General features: G+C 46.4%; 1 protein-coding gene across 4 annotated transcripts in view; it reads left to right on the forward strand.

Annotated features, from left to right (window-relative positions):
• The window catches only part of MYO18B (myosin XVIIIB), a 232,041-nt gene that overhangs the window by 130,548 nt on the left and 85,623 nt on the right, over positions 1-15,870 (forward strand). For all 4 annotated transcript variants that reach the window (XM_055405416.2, XM_055405418.2, XM_055405415.2 and 1 more), the window contains 2 exons: positions 1,327-1,431; positions 12,496-12,648. In XM_055405416.2, the coding sequence (XP_055261391.2) occupies positions 1,327-1,431; positions 12,496-12,648 (258 nt within the window). The remainder of the gene's footprint in view (positions 1-1,326; positions 1,432-12,495; positions 12,649-15,870) is intronic.

Genomic DNA, 15,870 nt, shown 5'->3' on the forward strand with positions numbered 1-15,870 from the left:
GCAGACGGAATGCCGACAGTTCTCAGCAGCAGCTGACCTAGGAGTCGCTGCTTTAGGACCTCTCTCTGACTCAGTTTGCCCATCTGTGAGGGAAGTCCATTGACAGCACAGGATGGAGCAGGAGGAAGGGGTGAGACAGCACACACGAGAGGCAGGTGCAGAGGAGGATGCACACAGCACCGTTACCGTGGAGCACCCGCTTTAGCAGGGAGCGCCTGCCTCTGCTGGGTGCTCACTGAGAAATCAGAGCCGATTGTCAGTTAAAAGAGCCACTCGGAGCCATAGTCTTAGTCAGTTTGGGCTACTCTAGCAAAACTGGGAGTGGAGAGTGGGGGCTTAAAGAGCAAAGGTTTATTTCCCGTAGTTCTGGAGGCTGGAAAGTCCCAAGATCAAGGTGCTGTCGAATCTGGTGTGGAGTAAGGGCCTCACTCCCGACTTGCAAATAGATGGCTGCCTTCTCACTGTGCCCTTGCGTAGGGAAGAGAGAGGAAATGAGGTTCTTTTTTGTAAGAGCACTAATTCCAGCATGGGGGCTCCCCCGCCCCGGCCAACCTCATCTAACTCTAATCATCTCCCAAAGGCCTCATCATCAAATATTCTTGCCTTGAGAGTTAGGATATCAACATTAGGAATTTTGGAGAGACAGACTTGCAGTCCAGACACCAAATAATCTCAAATGCAACTTTTGCTGCATTATAGTTCCTAGGTAGCTCAAGGGTAAAGAATCCACACCTGCCAAGCAGGAGACACAGGTTCAACCCCTGGGTCGGGAAGATACCCTGGAGGAGGGCATGGCAACCTACTCCAGTATTCTCGCCTGGAGAACAAAGGAGCCTGGTGGGCTATGGTCCATTAGGGTTGCAAAGAGTTGGACACGACTTAGTGACTAAACAGCAACAAGTGTATTTAATAAGAGAGATGAATGCATTTTAACATGTAGGATGTGATGCTGTACAGAGTCTTAAAAAGTCAATGCGCCCAGACTTGTACCTGTTCTAGAGAGACCACAGCAGAGGAAGGAGACAGCTGTTAGGAAATGGGTAGGGGACTGGGGCTGGGGACTCCACAGTGAATGCCAGGGGGCTCCCCGTAATTGTTCAGTTCTCCCCATAATTGTCCAGCTCATGAGCTTTTAGGCTTACGAATTCTCTGACAGAAATACCTCCTCCCACCGCCCAAACTGCTAGGTCAGCCTTTGTGGAACTGGGCAAGCAGCCTTGAACTCCGCACCCCCAGCCCCGTCCTCCAGAGGGTCCTGGCCTTGGGGGGGCTCATCCAGATGGAGTGCTCGTGTCCCATGCCTGTGTCTGCCCTTTGTGCCTGCAGCTCCGCCAGCTGGAAATGCAGCTGGAACAAGAGTATGAGGAGAAGCAGATGGTCCTCCACGAGAAGCAGGACCTGGAAGGCTTGATTGGAACCCTCTGCGACCAGGTAAGAGGGAGCCGCAGCAGACATTTGGGAGAGCGCAGTCCCTGCCCCAGCCCGGTTGAGAGCTGATTCCTGGGGAGCCCAGCAGGGAGTGGGGGTCTTAGGACCTGGCCCGGGATAGACCTGTCAGCTGGCTTCCACCTGCTCCTCCCAGGCGCCCTCTGCTCCACCAGTCTGTCTGTCCTCACTCACCGACACTTCAGAGGGGACCTTCTGTGTGTGGGCAGTGCGGGGGTGGTCTTCACATGGCAGGGTTCTTGGAAGAACCCCTGAGAATACAGAGTGGGTCTGGCCACAAGTGCCAGACGTGGTGGCCTTGCCTTCAGCCACTGCCGGGGTGAGCATGTAGACGGCGGCCTTTGCTTTGGCGGGGTGACTGTGAATGGCCTCTGTGCTCACAGCTGTCCTTGTGAGAACCGGACTTTTGCTGCCCGCAGAGTCAGGCAGGCAGGGCTGGGCTGCTTCTGTCTGCATGGCGCTGGGTGATCTGATGAGGCGCCCTGAGCTCCTGATAAGCAGAGCCTGGTGGGGCTGCCACCCTCGCCAGAGACCAGGGTGCTTGGTGCAGCACTGCCAACCTGACTTTGGGAGCAGCCATCGCTCCTTGTTGTTGGGGGCGGGGGAGGGGAGGGAGCTGCCTCGTGTGTTGCAGCCTGTTGAGCAGCATCTCTGGCCTCCACCTCCTAAAGGCTAGAAGCACGCCCCTCGGCTGGGACAACCAGCAGTGTCTATGGACAGGACCGAGTGTCCCTGCAGGACACAGTCAGCCTCCCCCTTTACAGAGAACTACTCCTGTAGAGAAAGCAGTGAGCAGAGCCCAGAGCCAGCACCCAGTGTCGGAGCTTGGGGAACCGCTCCTGCATCCCCTGGATGTTCTTCCCCAACCCATGCTGCTGCCCTGTGAACCCCAACACTGGAGAGAAATGCCATCAGCTCCTATGAGTTTCTTTTAAAATAACACAGGAGTGTTTTTTTCAATGTGTCTGCTTAATGTGTTCATTGTTTTTTAGTTAGTGACGATCCTGCTGTCAGTATCACCACCCCAACCCCGGTCATTCCTCTTGTCCACAGAGAGCTGTGGGTCCCCTCCCAGTAGTCAGCCAGGCAGAGACAAATAGGCACTCACTATGTTGTTGCTTTTAATTGAGTAAAGGAGTGAATTCTGGAGCGGGACCACCGTCGTCATGAGAGCGAGAGCTGGAAGCTGAGGGCACCAGGGGAGGACCGTATAGTCTTCCTTCTCTGGTTTTCTGAATTTTCAGCCAAGCAAACTGGGGCCACTGAGTACACAAGCCATTGAGGCTCTGCCCACTTTTTGGCTTCCGTGCAAGAAAGCACACCCCAGTATTTGATTCTAGAATGACAGAAATCCCTGGGAGAGGACTTCCCTGGTGGTCCAGTGGGTAAGACACCATTCTCCGAATGCAAGGGACCCAGGGTTCAACCCCTGGTCAGGGAACTAGAGTCCACGTGCCACAACTAAGAGCCCGAATGCCACAATTAACAATTCTGTGCATGGTGCAGCCAAATAAATAAAAATAAATATTTTAAAAATCACTGGGAGAAGGTCACCTTCTGTCCAGCATGGTCCATTTGAGAAAGCAAAGGCATTAATCCAGTAAAGAAAGATTTTTATAAATATTGCTAAAGTCTGAATTGTACATGCAGAGAGAAGATAACTTCAGTGAATGAAATGCTAATTCTATGTGAGTCACCGGCTGGAGCCTTTGAATAACTTACCACTTAAATACTTGCAAGTGTTGCAGTGAGACACCGAGAGCAGAGCAGACGGTTGATGTCTGAGCACCAGGAGGACAGGGCTCACAGACACTACCATTTTGCTGCATGGGACTCCGATGGTTTTAAGGAAGCAGAACATCTCCAAAACAGCTGGCGGCCCCTTGGTTCCTAGTCCTCATCTCCCGTATCTCTCCCCTTCCGCCGTTTCTCTCTTGCCTCCCAGAGGAGGCTGCTTTCCTGAGGCTGGGGACCGCGATTCCCCTGCGTGTGCGTCTGCACTGCCTTTACTGTGCCCCGCCACGCTCTGTGTTTGAGATCCCCCCACGCCAGCACATGGAGCTGTAAGCCATCCTTTAAGCTGCCTCACAGTGTTCGTTTTCCTTCACCCCTATTCTTCTATTGGTGGATATTTACATGGCTCACAGTGCATGTGGGAAAAGCTTTAGAGAAGGAATTGCTGGCTGTGAGGAGTGTACCATTTTGGAATTATCAGATGTTGCCCATATTGTTCCTCAAAGGGATAGCAGCAGTTTATGTTGTCACCAAAATATTTTATAAATATATTTAACTTAATTAGTTGATATATTTAATTTTTGGTTGTGATGGGTCTTCATTGCTGCATACAGCATCTCTCCAGATGCAGTGAACAGGGGCTACTCTTCTTTGCAGTGCATGGACTTCTCTTTGAGTCTTCTCATTGGCAGGTGGATTCTTTACCACTGGAAGTCCATCATCAGCAGTTTTTTCTTTCTTCCCCACATCCCCCCAGCACGTGGCACTGTCAGACATTGAAAATCTTTATCAGTTCAGTTCAGTTCAGTCGCTCAGTCGTGTCCGACTTTTTGCGACCCCATGAATCACAGCCAGGCCTCCCTGTCCATCACCAACTCCCAGAGTTCACTCAAACTCATGTCCATCGAGTCGGTGATGCCATCCAGCCATCTCATTCTCTGTCATCCCCTTCTCCTCCCGTCCCCAATCCCTCCCAGCATCAGAGTCTTTTCCAGTGAGTCATATCGTCACATGAGGTGGCCAAAGTTTTGGAGTTGCAGCTTTAGCATCAGTCCTTCCAATGAACACTCAGGATCAATCTCCTTTAGAATGGACTGGTTGGATCTCCTGGCAGTCCAAAGGACTCTCAAGAGTCTTCTCCGACACCACAGTTCAAAAGCATCAATTCTTCGGTGATCAGCTTTCTTCACAGTCCAACTCTCACATCCATACATGACCACTGGAAAAACCATAGCCTTGACTAGACGGACCTTGGTTGGCAAAGTAATGTCTCTGCTTTTTAATATACTATCTAGGTTGGTCATAACTTTCCTTCCAAAGAGTAAGCTCTTTTAATTTCATGGCTGCAATCAGCATCTGCAGTGATTTTGGAGCCCAAAAAGACAAAGTCTGACACTGTTTCCATTGTTTCCCCATCTATTTCCCATGAAGTGATGGGACCAGATGCCATGATCTTCGTTTTCTGAATGTTGAGCTTCAAGCCAAACTTTTGACTCTCCTCTTTCACTTTCATCAAGAGGCTTTTGAGTTCCTCTTCACTTTCTGCCATAAGGGTGGTGGCATCTGTATATCTGAGGTTATTGATATTTCTCCCAGCAGTCTTGATTCCAGCTTGTGCTTCTTCCAGGCCAGCGTTCCTCATGATGTACTCTGCATATAAGTTAAATAAGCAGGGTGACAAGATACAACCTTGACGTACTCCTTTTCCTATTTGGAACCAGTCTATTGTTCCATGTCCAGTTCTAACTGTTGCTTCCTGACCTGCATACAGGTTTCTCAAGAGGCAGGTCAGGTGGTCTGGTATTCCCATCTCTTTCAGAATTTTCCACAGTTTATTGTGATCCACACAGTCAAAGGCTTTGGCATAGTCAGTTACTGAGTGTTAAATTATACTGCTAATCCCTCTTTACTAGTGGAATTCTGCATTTTTCATGTTTATTATGTTTTTCTCTTATGTGAATTACCTGTTTATAGTGTTTCAGTTCAGTTCAGTCACTCAATCATGTGCAACTCTTTGTGACACCATGGAGTGCAGCATGCCAGGCTTCCCTATCCATCACCAACTCCTGGAGCTTGCTCAAATTCATGTTCGTTGAGTCAGTGATGCCATCCAACCATCTCATCGTCTGTCGTCCCCTTCTCCTCCCTCCTTCAATCTTTCCCAGTGTCAGAGTCTTTTCCATTGAGTCAGTTCTTAGAATCAGGTGGCCAAAGTATTGGAGCTTCAGCATCAGTCCTTCCAATGAATAATCAGGACTGATTTCCTTTAGGATGGACTGGTTGGATCTCCTTGTAGTCCAAGGGAGTCTCAAGAATCTTCTCCAATACCACAGTTCAAAAGCATCAGTTCTTTGGTGCTCAGCTTTCTTTTTGGTTCAACTCTCACATCCATACATGACTACTGGAAAAGTCATAGCTTTGACTAGATGGACCTTGTTGGCAACATAATGTCTCTGCTTTTTAATATGTTGTCTAGGTTGGTCATAGCTTCTCTTCCAAGGAGCAAGTGTCTTTGAATTTCATGGCTGTAGTCACCATCTGCAGTGATTTTGGAGCCCAAGAAAATAAAGTGTCTCACTGTTTCCATTGTTTCCCCATCTATTTGCCATGAAGTGATGGGACTGGATGTCATGGTCTTTGTGTTTTGAATGTTGAGTTTTAAGCCAGCTTTTTCACTTTCCTCTTTAACTTTCCTCAAGAGACTTTTTAGTTCCTCTTCACTTGGTATCATTTGCATATCTGAGGTTATTGATATTTCTCCTGGCAATCTTGATTCCAGCTTGTGCTTCATTCAGCCCAGCATTTTGCATAATATACCCTGCATTTAAGTTAAATAAGCAGGGTGACAATATACAGCCTTGACGTACTCCTTTCCCGATTTGGAACCAGTCTTTTGTTCTATGTCCAGTTCCAGCTGTTGCTTCTTGACCTGCATACAGATTTCTCAAGAGGCAGATCAGGTGGTCTGGTATTCCCATCGCTTTAAGAATTTTCCACAGTTTGTTGTGATCCACACAGTCAAAGGCTTTGGCGTGTCAATAAAGCAGAAGTAGATGTTTTTCTGGAACGCTCTCGCTTTTTCGATGATCCAACTGATGTTGGCAGTTTGATCTCTGGTTCCTCTGCCTTTTCTAAATTCAGCTTAAACATCTGGAATTTCTAAGTTCATGTACTGTTGAAGCCTGGCTTGGAGAATTTTGAGCATTACTTTGATAGTGTGTGAGATGAGTGCAATTGTGTGGTAGTTTGAGCATTCTTTGGCATTGCCTTTCTTTGGAATTGGAATGAAAACTGACATTTTCCAGTCCTGTGGCCATTGCTGACTTTTCCAAATTTGCTGGCATATTGAGTGCAGCACTTTCACAGCATCATCTTTCAGGATTTGAAATAGCTCAACTGGAATTCCATCATCTCCACTAGCTTTGTTGGTAATGATGCTTCCTAAGGCTCACTTGACTTCACTTTCGAGGATGTCTGGCTCTAGGTAAGTGATCACACTGTCGTGGTTATCTGGTTCATTAAGATCTTTTTTGTATAGTTCTTCTGTGTATTCTTGCCACCTCTTCTTAATATCTTCTGCTTCTGTTAGGTCCATACCATTTCTGTCCTTTATTGTGCCCATAAAGTGTTTGGTCTTCCTCTTTTTTCTATTAATTATTCATGACCCTTATCCAAGATGCTAATCCACTTTTGGTTGTATATTTTCGAAGGAGCTTCTACTCTATGGATAAGCATTTCACTTTGTTTATAACATTTTAGAGGCTTCCCTGGTGGCTCAGTGGTAAAGAATCTGCCCATCAATGCAGGAGATAGAGGTTCTATCCCTGGGTCGGGAAGATCCCTTGGAGGAGGAAATGGCAACCTACTCTAGTATTCCTGCCTGGAGAACCCCATGGACAGGGGAGCCTGGCAGGCTACAGTCCATGGGGTCGCCAGAGTCAGATACTCATTAGCGACTAAACAACAACGACATAATGTTTTTTACTTAATAAAGTGTTTTTTAAATAGTCTTGTTAGCCAGTTATGGTTGGTGCTTTTAAGATTTCTTTCCTTAACTGAGTTCATAAAGATAATTCACCATATTTCTGAAAATTTCTAAACTTTTGGGCACTTTTAAGTCTTTAATCCACCCAGCTTTTATTTTGGTATGTGTGAGGTAGGAATCTATTTTTTCCTGATATAAATCACCTTTGTTTTATTTCATGAGTGATTTTTTCCTACAATTTTTATTTATGTATGTCTGTGTTTGGGGGCTATCCATTCTGTTTAATTGATTTATTTGTCAGTTCTTGCATCATGTGGTCTTAACGGCTGGGTCTGATAACTTGTAAACAGCTCATCTCTATAATTCTCTTATCTATTTGTGATCCTTTAATCATCTTATTGAGATTGCATAGCATACCCTAATGGGATTTTCAAATGCATTGGTTTGCAAATTAGTTGAGAACCAGTGACATAGTTTTTTGTTTGTTTTTTTTAATAGTGAGCCATTGCAGTCATGAGCATGCTATATCTCTTCATATATCTATGGCTTTCATAAATATTTTACTTCTTATTATAAATCAATAATTTATAATAAATAAATAACCTTCTAGTATGTATTTTATTTTCTTCTGTATAAGTCCTGAGCTTCTTTGTTAGATTTATATCTAGGAATCTTGTAGTTTCTAAGGCTATTATGAGTAGAATGTTTTTCTATACCTTGATTAATTATAATGGTCAATGGGAATATACTTTGGTTATAACTGTATAATAGTTTTCTCTTTCTATATTTTGAGGTTATTTTTTCAGTGCATCTAAGTTTATTTTATTGTTTTATTTCCTTGGCATATTGTAGGTTGTTCCTTTACTGTATGGTATTCCTCTTTTCTCCATGAATTACTTTTGCCTTATTTTATTTTGCTTGATTTGTTTTGGTTTGCCTGCAAGATCTTTTTTCTTTTTTATCCTTTTGTTGTTAACCTTTCTGTGTGTGTGTGTGTGTGTGTGTGTGTGTGTGTGTGTAAACCTTAAAGAGATGGATACTGTTTAACAATATCTTGTAGTACTTTAATCTGTAACTTTTCATTGGAGAATTTAATTCATTTATATTTATATAATAATCAATGCATTTGAAATTATTTATGTTTTTTTGTGTATAGTTTTGTTGGTTTATTACTCCTTTTCTTTGCTTGTTCCTTTTTCCCTTTCCTGCTTTGGAATAGACAAATAATGTCTTCTATGATCCCTTTTATTCCATTGCTGGGTCTAAAACTACAAACCATATTTCTATTCCTTTGGTAGTTACCCATACATTTTTAGGTAAGTCCATAACCATAATTTTTTTCTGACATGCTTTAATTTTCACAGCAAGTCTCTGGAATAAATATTATTTGTTCCTTCGTGTAAATGAAACAAGTGAGGCTCAAAAGGTAAAGCCCATTGCCCAAGATCATATAGCTTATCAGTGGTGTAGCTGGATTCAAAGGAAGATCTATATTATTTGAAAACCTTTTTTTAAAAAAATTTAGCACCTTGCTGCTTGAAAAATGCTTAAGTTTCAGCTAACTAGAATTGTTTTTTTTAACCATCTTTATTCATAATGTTATCAAGCAAGTTATCAAGTTAATCTGCCATTAATTTGCTGTGAAACCTTCAGCTACATACATTCTCTCTCCAAGCCTCAATTTTCCTGTCTGTAAAATGGGCTTGATTGTCACTAATATTTAGATCATTTGTTAAAAGTGCTTAGAGAGTTCTTTGTCGACAGATATTGAACAGCTTCCCTTAACAGCTTTATGATAAACGGTGAGACTATCGAAGTTGGAATAGAGTTTCCCACAACAACACTGAACATCATTTAGATTTATTGGTTAATTATTCACCGGCTTTATCTAAATTTGAATCTGTGTGCTGCAAAATGTAAACTTGCAGAATGACATTTATTTCCCATTAACCTAATGAGTTTGGGGCTTTTTTTTTTCTCCTCCTCTAGTGTAGCAATTTATTATGAAGGGGAGGATGGTCTGAGGTTTTGTTGTGCATTTTGTTTGCAATGATCCCTTTGGAAAGGAGATGGTGCCAGCATTTTCAGTCTTTTTGGCAGTGAGGATGGTGTCACCTGAAATGTCCCTGGTACTGACCTGCCCCACAGGAGAATGAGAAGCACTTTAGGATGTGTGCAGAGCAGGGGCAGATACAAAAATGAGAAAGGTGCAAAAGCACGCTGCCTGAGTGTAATCACAACCAAGAATCTGGGCTCGAGAGTTAATAAGTCCAGGCTCTGGTGTAACCAGCTGCTGCTACTGCTGCTGCTAAATCACTTCAGTCATGTCCGACTCTGTGTGACCCCATAGACAGAAGCCCACCAGGCTCCCCCGTCCCTGGGATTCTCCAGGCAAGAACACTGGAGTGGGTTGCCATTTCCTTCTCCAATGTGTGAAAGTGAAAAGTGAAAGTGAAGTCGCTCAGTCGTGTCCGACCCTTAGCGACCCCATGGACTGCAGCCTACAAGGCTGCTCCATCCATGGGATTTTCTAGGCAAGAGTACTGGAGTGGCTTGCCATTGCCTTCTCCGTGCAATGGGTAGAGACTTGAATTCTAATGATGGACTACCTGGGTTCCAATCCCCACGTGGACACTTAGGAGCAGTGTGACCTTGGGCTGATTGTGCCAGTTTTCTTGGCTATGCCTCTGTTTCCCTGTGACAGTATCTACTGAAGTGCCCCACACACCTCATGAGGCGTGAGCAGGCCCCAGAGAGCCTCTCTCACCCTGTCACCTGCCCCGTCTCTGTGCTCTGTGCGCTCGCGCTAACCCCCAGCACTGCACATTCAGGATGGCTTCCCAGCTGGGCCCTTCCTGCACCTCATCTCCCAGCTCCTGCTTGCCTGAGACTCTCTCTAATCCCATGCCAGCCTGAGCTGGAATACTCCTTGCACCTCTATAACACCCTTCTAAAAAAAAAAAGCAACACATGACCTCTCTCATTATGTATTTTTCTAAAATTACCTCTTTGCAGTCAGAGAAACCGGGTACACATCCTAACTCTGCCACTTATGATCTTGGGCAAGTGACTTCACTTTTGTTGTAAACCTCAGCTTTATCATCTGTAAAATGGGAATCATAGTACTTCACACCCCATAGATTCACCACGTGAACTCCATGTGTTCAGATGTGTTTAGAACAGTGCCTGACACTGATCAGACTCTTAAGTATAAGCTGTTACTATTTTAATAAATAGTAATAAAAAACTCTAAAGAGACTATCATGGGAGTAAAATGTGGTAATATATGACAAAGGGCCTGGAACAATGAATGCCCAGTCCTCAGCCACTCAGCTCTATATAGCAGTATTTTAAACTTAACGAAACAATATATCTGAGAACTAAGAGGCTGTGTTCTAAGAACCAACTCAGTTTTCAAAGAATTCAAAACTGGTGGTAGAATAATGGTCATGTAAAGTCTAGAGGAAAACATTCTAGGTCATCAGACAACGCTTATAATCTTTGATATTTGTAAAGTGTCAGGCAGGGTACAAAGTACTTTTTGATTCATTATCACGTCTGATCCCTGTCTTATCTCAGCAAGGAGGACAGGGGTTTTTTTTGTTTGTTTTTTAATCTCTTCCTTTACAAATACTCAGGTTCAGAGAGGTGGCATGACTTGGCCTGAATTCCATGTCCAACAAGTGGTGAACAAGAGTTTCAAGCCTGAGTCACCTCATTCTAAATCTAAAATACGCTGGGGCATTCTAACACCCTAGGGATTGGTTGCACTTAGTGTGGAGGCACAGGTATCCAGGGGTGGAGAAACTGGGTCCCATGGAGGATGAATGTGCACCCCATTTTCTTTCACCGCCCCCCCAACAATGCTGCCATGTTCTTTTCTCTGGTCTCCCGCAGAGAATGGGGTTTTAGTTTTTTTCAGAGACATTAGCCCCAATGCTTTTGAAGTCACTGTTCTATTTCTAGGGGAAACTGTGGGCTGTCAGGATTTCATCAGGCTCCTGTGTGTTTCTTCACCTCCCTTGGTTTGTCTCAGCCTGTGTTGTTGGCCACTGGGCGTTGTCAATGAATCTAATCCGCCCTCCTGGTGCAGAGTCCAGGCTGTGGCTTCTTCAGGGGCCACTTGACTACTGGTCCCTTGGAGGACAGGATCCTGGGTGACAGAATGTGCTCACTTCTGGGCAAGGTTCTTCTGCAGAAAATAGCCTTTTTTATTTTTTTAATTTGCATGACTTTATTTTTATTTTTTAAATATCTATCTATTTATTCACTTGGCTGTGCCAGGTCTTCAGTCTCCATTGTGGCGTGTGGGGTCTATTTCCCTGACCAGGGATCAAATCTGGGGCCCCTGCATTGGGAGCACGGAGTCTTAGCCACTGGACCACCAGGGAAGTCCCTGGTCTGTCTTTATACTAGCAAAGGAGACCAGCTCAAGGGACAGAAATGCATTGTTTAGAACTTGAAGAGTAGCACAGCTGTTTCTAATACCATTTACTGATGTGTGACATACACAGATGTACACCTCACCCCACCTGTGTATGCTGCTGCTACTGCTGCTAAGTCACTTCAGTTGTGTCCGACTCTGTGTGACCCCATAGACGGAAGCCCACCAGGCTCCCCCTTCCCTGGGATTCTCCAGGCAAGAACACTGGAGTGGGTTGCCATTTCCTTCTCCAATGTGTGAAAGTAAAAAGTGAAAGTGAAGTCGCTCAGTCATGTCCGACCCGTAGCGACCCCATGGACTACAGCCTACGAGGCTCCTCCATCCATGGGATTTTCCAGGCAAGAGTACTGTAGTGGCTTGCCATTGCCTTCTCCGCCACCTGTGTATAGCGCATGAAATTTTCATCAGCTCATAAAGCCAGCTCCCAGATTAGAACCACTCATAACCCCGCTAGCAGTGCCCCTGCTGTATTACCCAGTCTCTGCCCCTTGAGGGTAACTGCTGTCCTGACTTGTATCAGCAGAGGGCCTCACCTGACATCTTGGTTCTCACAAGGTGATGTTCTGGTACACACTGTGAGCCAGGATGACTTGGATCGTTTCAGGGTGTGCAAACAGTCATGACAGCAGCTCAGACTGTTGTGCCTTTACTGTGAGTCGTGCTCTGGGCCAAGCACCTAATTTCCACAGCAGCCCTGTGTGGTTGCTGCCACTCCTGTTTCACAGGTGAGAAGGCTGAGGCTTGGGAAGGAGAAAGGTCTTGTCTGTGGTCCACAGTGTGAGTGGTGGAGGCAGGATCTGAACTCAGGGAGCCTGGTTCCAGAGAACTTGGACCTTGGCCACTGCTTTGCCATCTTAGCTCACAGGAACCTTCCCTTGGCTTCCAGATCGGCCATCGGGACTTTGACGTGGAGAAGCGTCTTCGGAGGGACCTCAGGAGGACTCACGCACTGTTGTCAGACGTGCAGCTCCTGCTGGGGACCATGGAGGACGGCAAGACGTCGGTCAGCAAGGAGGAGCTGGAGAAAGTGCAGAGCCAGGTGGGTGTCATGGGCCTCTCAGAGCTGGGTGGGGAGGGTACTGCAGCCAGCAGGGGGACAGTGGTTCTCCTGCCCAGATGTGGACACGGTCACAGCCCTGACCTCTGACTTTCACAGACCTGTGGAGAGGTGGGGGCATGGGGGGGCTGGGTGGGTCATGCAGATGTTATACATGAGGACAGGGGTTTATAAATGACTGGGGAGCCTGTTCCCTTCTTTATGGCTGAAGCAAATTAGTTTTGAGGCCTTGGGCAGATCAGGGCCCTGGGGCGGAATGGCGAGTGTGCTTGTGTGTGTGTCTGTGTCTGCCTGTGTGTGCACATGCGTGGTGACTAGCAGAGCTGAGCATGAAACAGATAGTGCTACATGAGTATCATCATCTCCATTCACAAGCGAGGGGACGGGGTGGCAGAGTGGGGGAAGTGACCCACCGAGTCTCACAGCTAGACGATGCAGAGGCAGAATTTAAACCCAGGTTTTCAGACCCCACAGTCCCTGGCTGCCTCAGAGGAGAACTGGAGGTGGATGGGAGGTGAGGCCAGGAGGGAGCCAACCACCTCAGGAGCCATGATAGGCGTGGACTGTCCTAAAAGTTAGCGCTAGAAGTCCCGTGTCCTGGGCAAGCCCTCAGTCCCAGAGAGACCGGGATGGTTGGTTGGTCATTTTCTTTACAGCTGTGTCAGAACATTAGAATCACCTGTGCTTGAACGTGTCCTCCTCCCTCGATCCTTGTGGTATCCCTGGGGGAGGGCAAGTGGTATTGTACCCATTTTACAGATGGGAAGGTTCTGTCTGGAGGTAGGAAGCAGTGTACCCTAGGTAACACAGCAGGTGGGTGGCAGGGTTGGAATTCAAATCCAGGGGTCATGAGTCCAAGTGCAGAATCTGGAAGCTCTTTTGCCTGACCTTGCTTCTTCCTGTCTGTGTGAGTGACCAGGCAGATGGAAGACCTGAGCCGTCTCTGTCAGGCGGGCAGGATGTCCAAGCACTCAACCATCTCTCAGGCATCTCGGGTTCATGCAGCCCCCTTGGCAGGGGGCCCTGTGTTCAGCCCATCTTCCATCAAAATATTCCTGATGCCATCCAAGCCCTCCTCACCCCAGAAGTGAATGTTCTTGAAAAGGAACTGCGGTGGTTTTGTTTCTTCTCCTTTTCTGTTTTTCTTTTTTTTAAAGTATTCATGAGAAATCTCCCTATGCAGGGTTAAAATGTGTGTTCTTGGAAAATAGTGGTATTTAATGAAGGCGCCTTGCACTGAATCAAAGAGCTTCATTCTTCTGAAAGTCCTTCTTCCCTGTCTCTGCATCCGGCTCCTATCAAAGGGAATTCAGAGCCTTGGCTTTCTGTGGCCGTTGTCATGGAAATCGTTATAAGGATGGGATCGCGCAGACCAGAGGTCAGGGTACAGTTGCTTTGACTTCCAGCACACGTGTCCCGGATGCCGGAGTCAGAGCTAATCAAATAAAGCAGCAATGACATTGGGCACTGCTGGCTCTCCTCTCCCAGGTACGGGAGTCGTCCTCAGGCTGCGGGGACAGAGGTAGGGAGCACAGGTGCTCCGGAGGGGGAGGAGAGAGCTAAGTTTGCTGCATCTTCAGTGATGGGGATGGTGCTGAACTGTTCCATTCATCCCTTCGTTCAGTATTTATGCAGCATCCACCGAGTGCCCAGCGATGTGCTAGATTTAAGTGTATTACAGTTAGCAAGAGAGGCGCAGTCCTCTCCTCATGAAACTGACGTCTGATGGGAAAGAGGACAGCAAACAATGATGCAAATAAACAGAAACATCCCACACCTTAATTCAGGTAGTAAGGGGAACAGGCGGAGTTACTATCAATAATAAAGGGAATAGGGAATTGCACAGGGCCTCATTTAGCTTGGATGGGTCAGCTAGACTCCCCTGGGAGAAGGAGAAGCAGGCCATGGCCAGAATGTGTGGGGGCCGGAAGGTTTGGATTTTATTCCAGGGGTGATGAGAAGCCGTAGGGGCACCCTGAGAAGGGCATGACACAGTCTAATTCACGCCTCGGTGTGGGGAGTGGATCGAAGAGGGCTGAGTGGGTGCTATTAGGCTGGTGTACCCCCCTGGGCTGCAGGAAATGGTCTCTGGGATTAAATGGAGACAGCAAAAGGAGGCAAACTGGGAGCTAGTTTGAAGCTGATGGGACTGGCAGGGCAGGTGGCAACAAGAAGTGTATTTATTTAGATCATCCTCACCAGAACCCTGGGAGGTGGCAATTTCTGGTTTTTGAGCCATTTTACTAACTCAGAAACAGGCTTTGAAAGGTTGAGTGATTTACTCAGGGGCACACAGCAATCTATATCTTCATGCTGCCAGTTCTATACCATGATGTTAATGATTTTCTAGCACCTACCATGTGTCAGGCTTTTCCTTGGAATTTCAGAGTCCCCAGACTTGGCTGCATATCAGATAACAAGCATTGTTTAAAAATAACAGATTTCTAGATCCCCCGCTTCTCCTTTTTTTCCCTTTGTTGAGACCCAGGATCTGCATTTATAACAGTTGCATTGAGGGAATTTCAGTGCTGGTCTTAGGACCACCATTTGGGAAACATGGGCCTTGTTTGTCCCTCAAAGCCCCCTTTCAAGTTCCATGGCACGGGCCCATTTTGCAGATGAGAAGACTGATGGTGAGATTGTATTAGTGTGACAGAGCTTAGTTCAACCAGTTTTAAAATTCGTTAAATATTGAGTAAGGGGAAGTGGTTCCAGCACTTGCTAGTTTTGTGACCTTCACTGTGTGCCAGGACTTCCGTGAGCCCTTCTCCTAAATCGGAGCATCGTCATCTTCTGGTGACCCAGGCATGTGTGTGTGTGAGGGGGCGGTGATGAGGTGCTGCCAGGACAGGTTTGAAGAGCTTGAACACCCTCTAAAGCCTCTACAGCTTGCTAACCTTGGCGCCAGGTAACCTAGAGGAAGGTTTTCTCTCAGGGCAGAGATGAGGGAATGCGTTTGAAAGCACCTGTCAGCAAGCAAACTGTGTACATTGAGTGAGTCCTGATGCAGTATCCACTCTGGGATGATTTGAGGCCAGGCTGTGGGGATAAGGAAGGGCTCTTCTCGACAGGGGCTCCCAGTCCAGGGAGAGGCCAGCCTCAGAGGAGACTGTTGCCAGCTGAGTGACAAGATCTTTACTGGAGGAATGTTGTTGTTGTTGTTTAGTCACTAAGTCATGTCTGACTCTTCTATGACCCCATGGA

This window comes from Moschus berezovskii, chromosome 19 (assembly GCF_049115385.1).
Source record: "Moschus berezovskii isolate FMDL1 chromosome 19, NW_MosBer_1.0, whole genome shotgun sequence".
In the NCBI taxonomy this organism is placed as follows: domain Eukaryota; kingdom Metazoa; phylum Chordata; class Mammalia; order Artiodactyla; family Moschidae; genus Moschus; species Moschus berezovskii.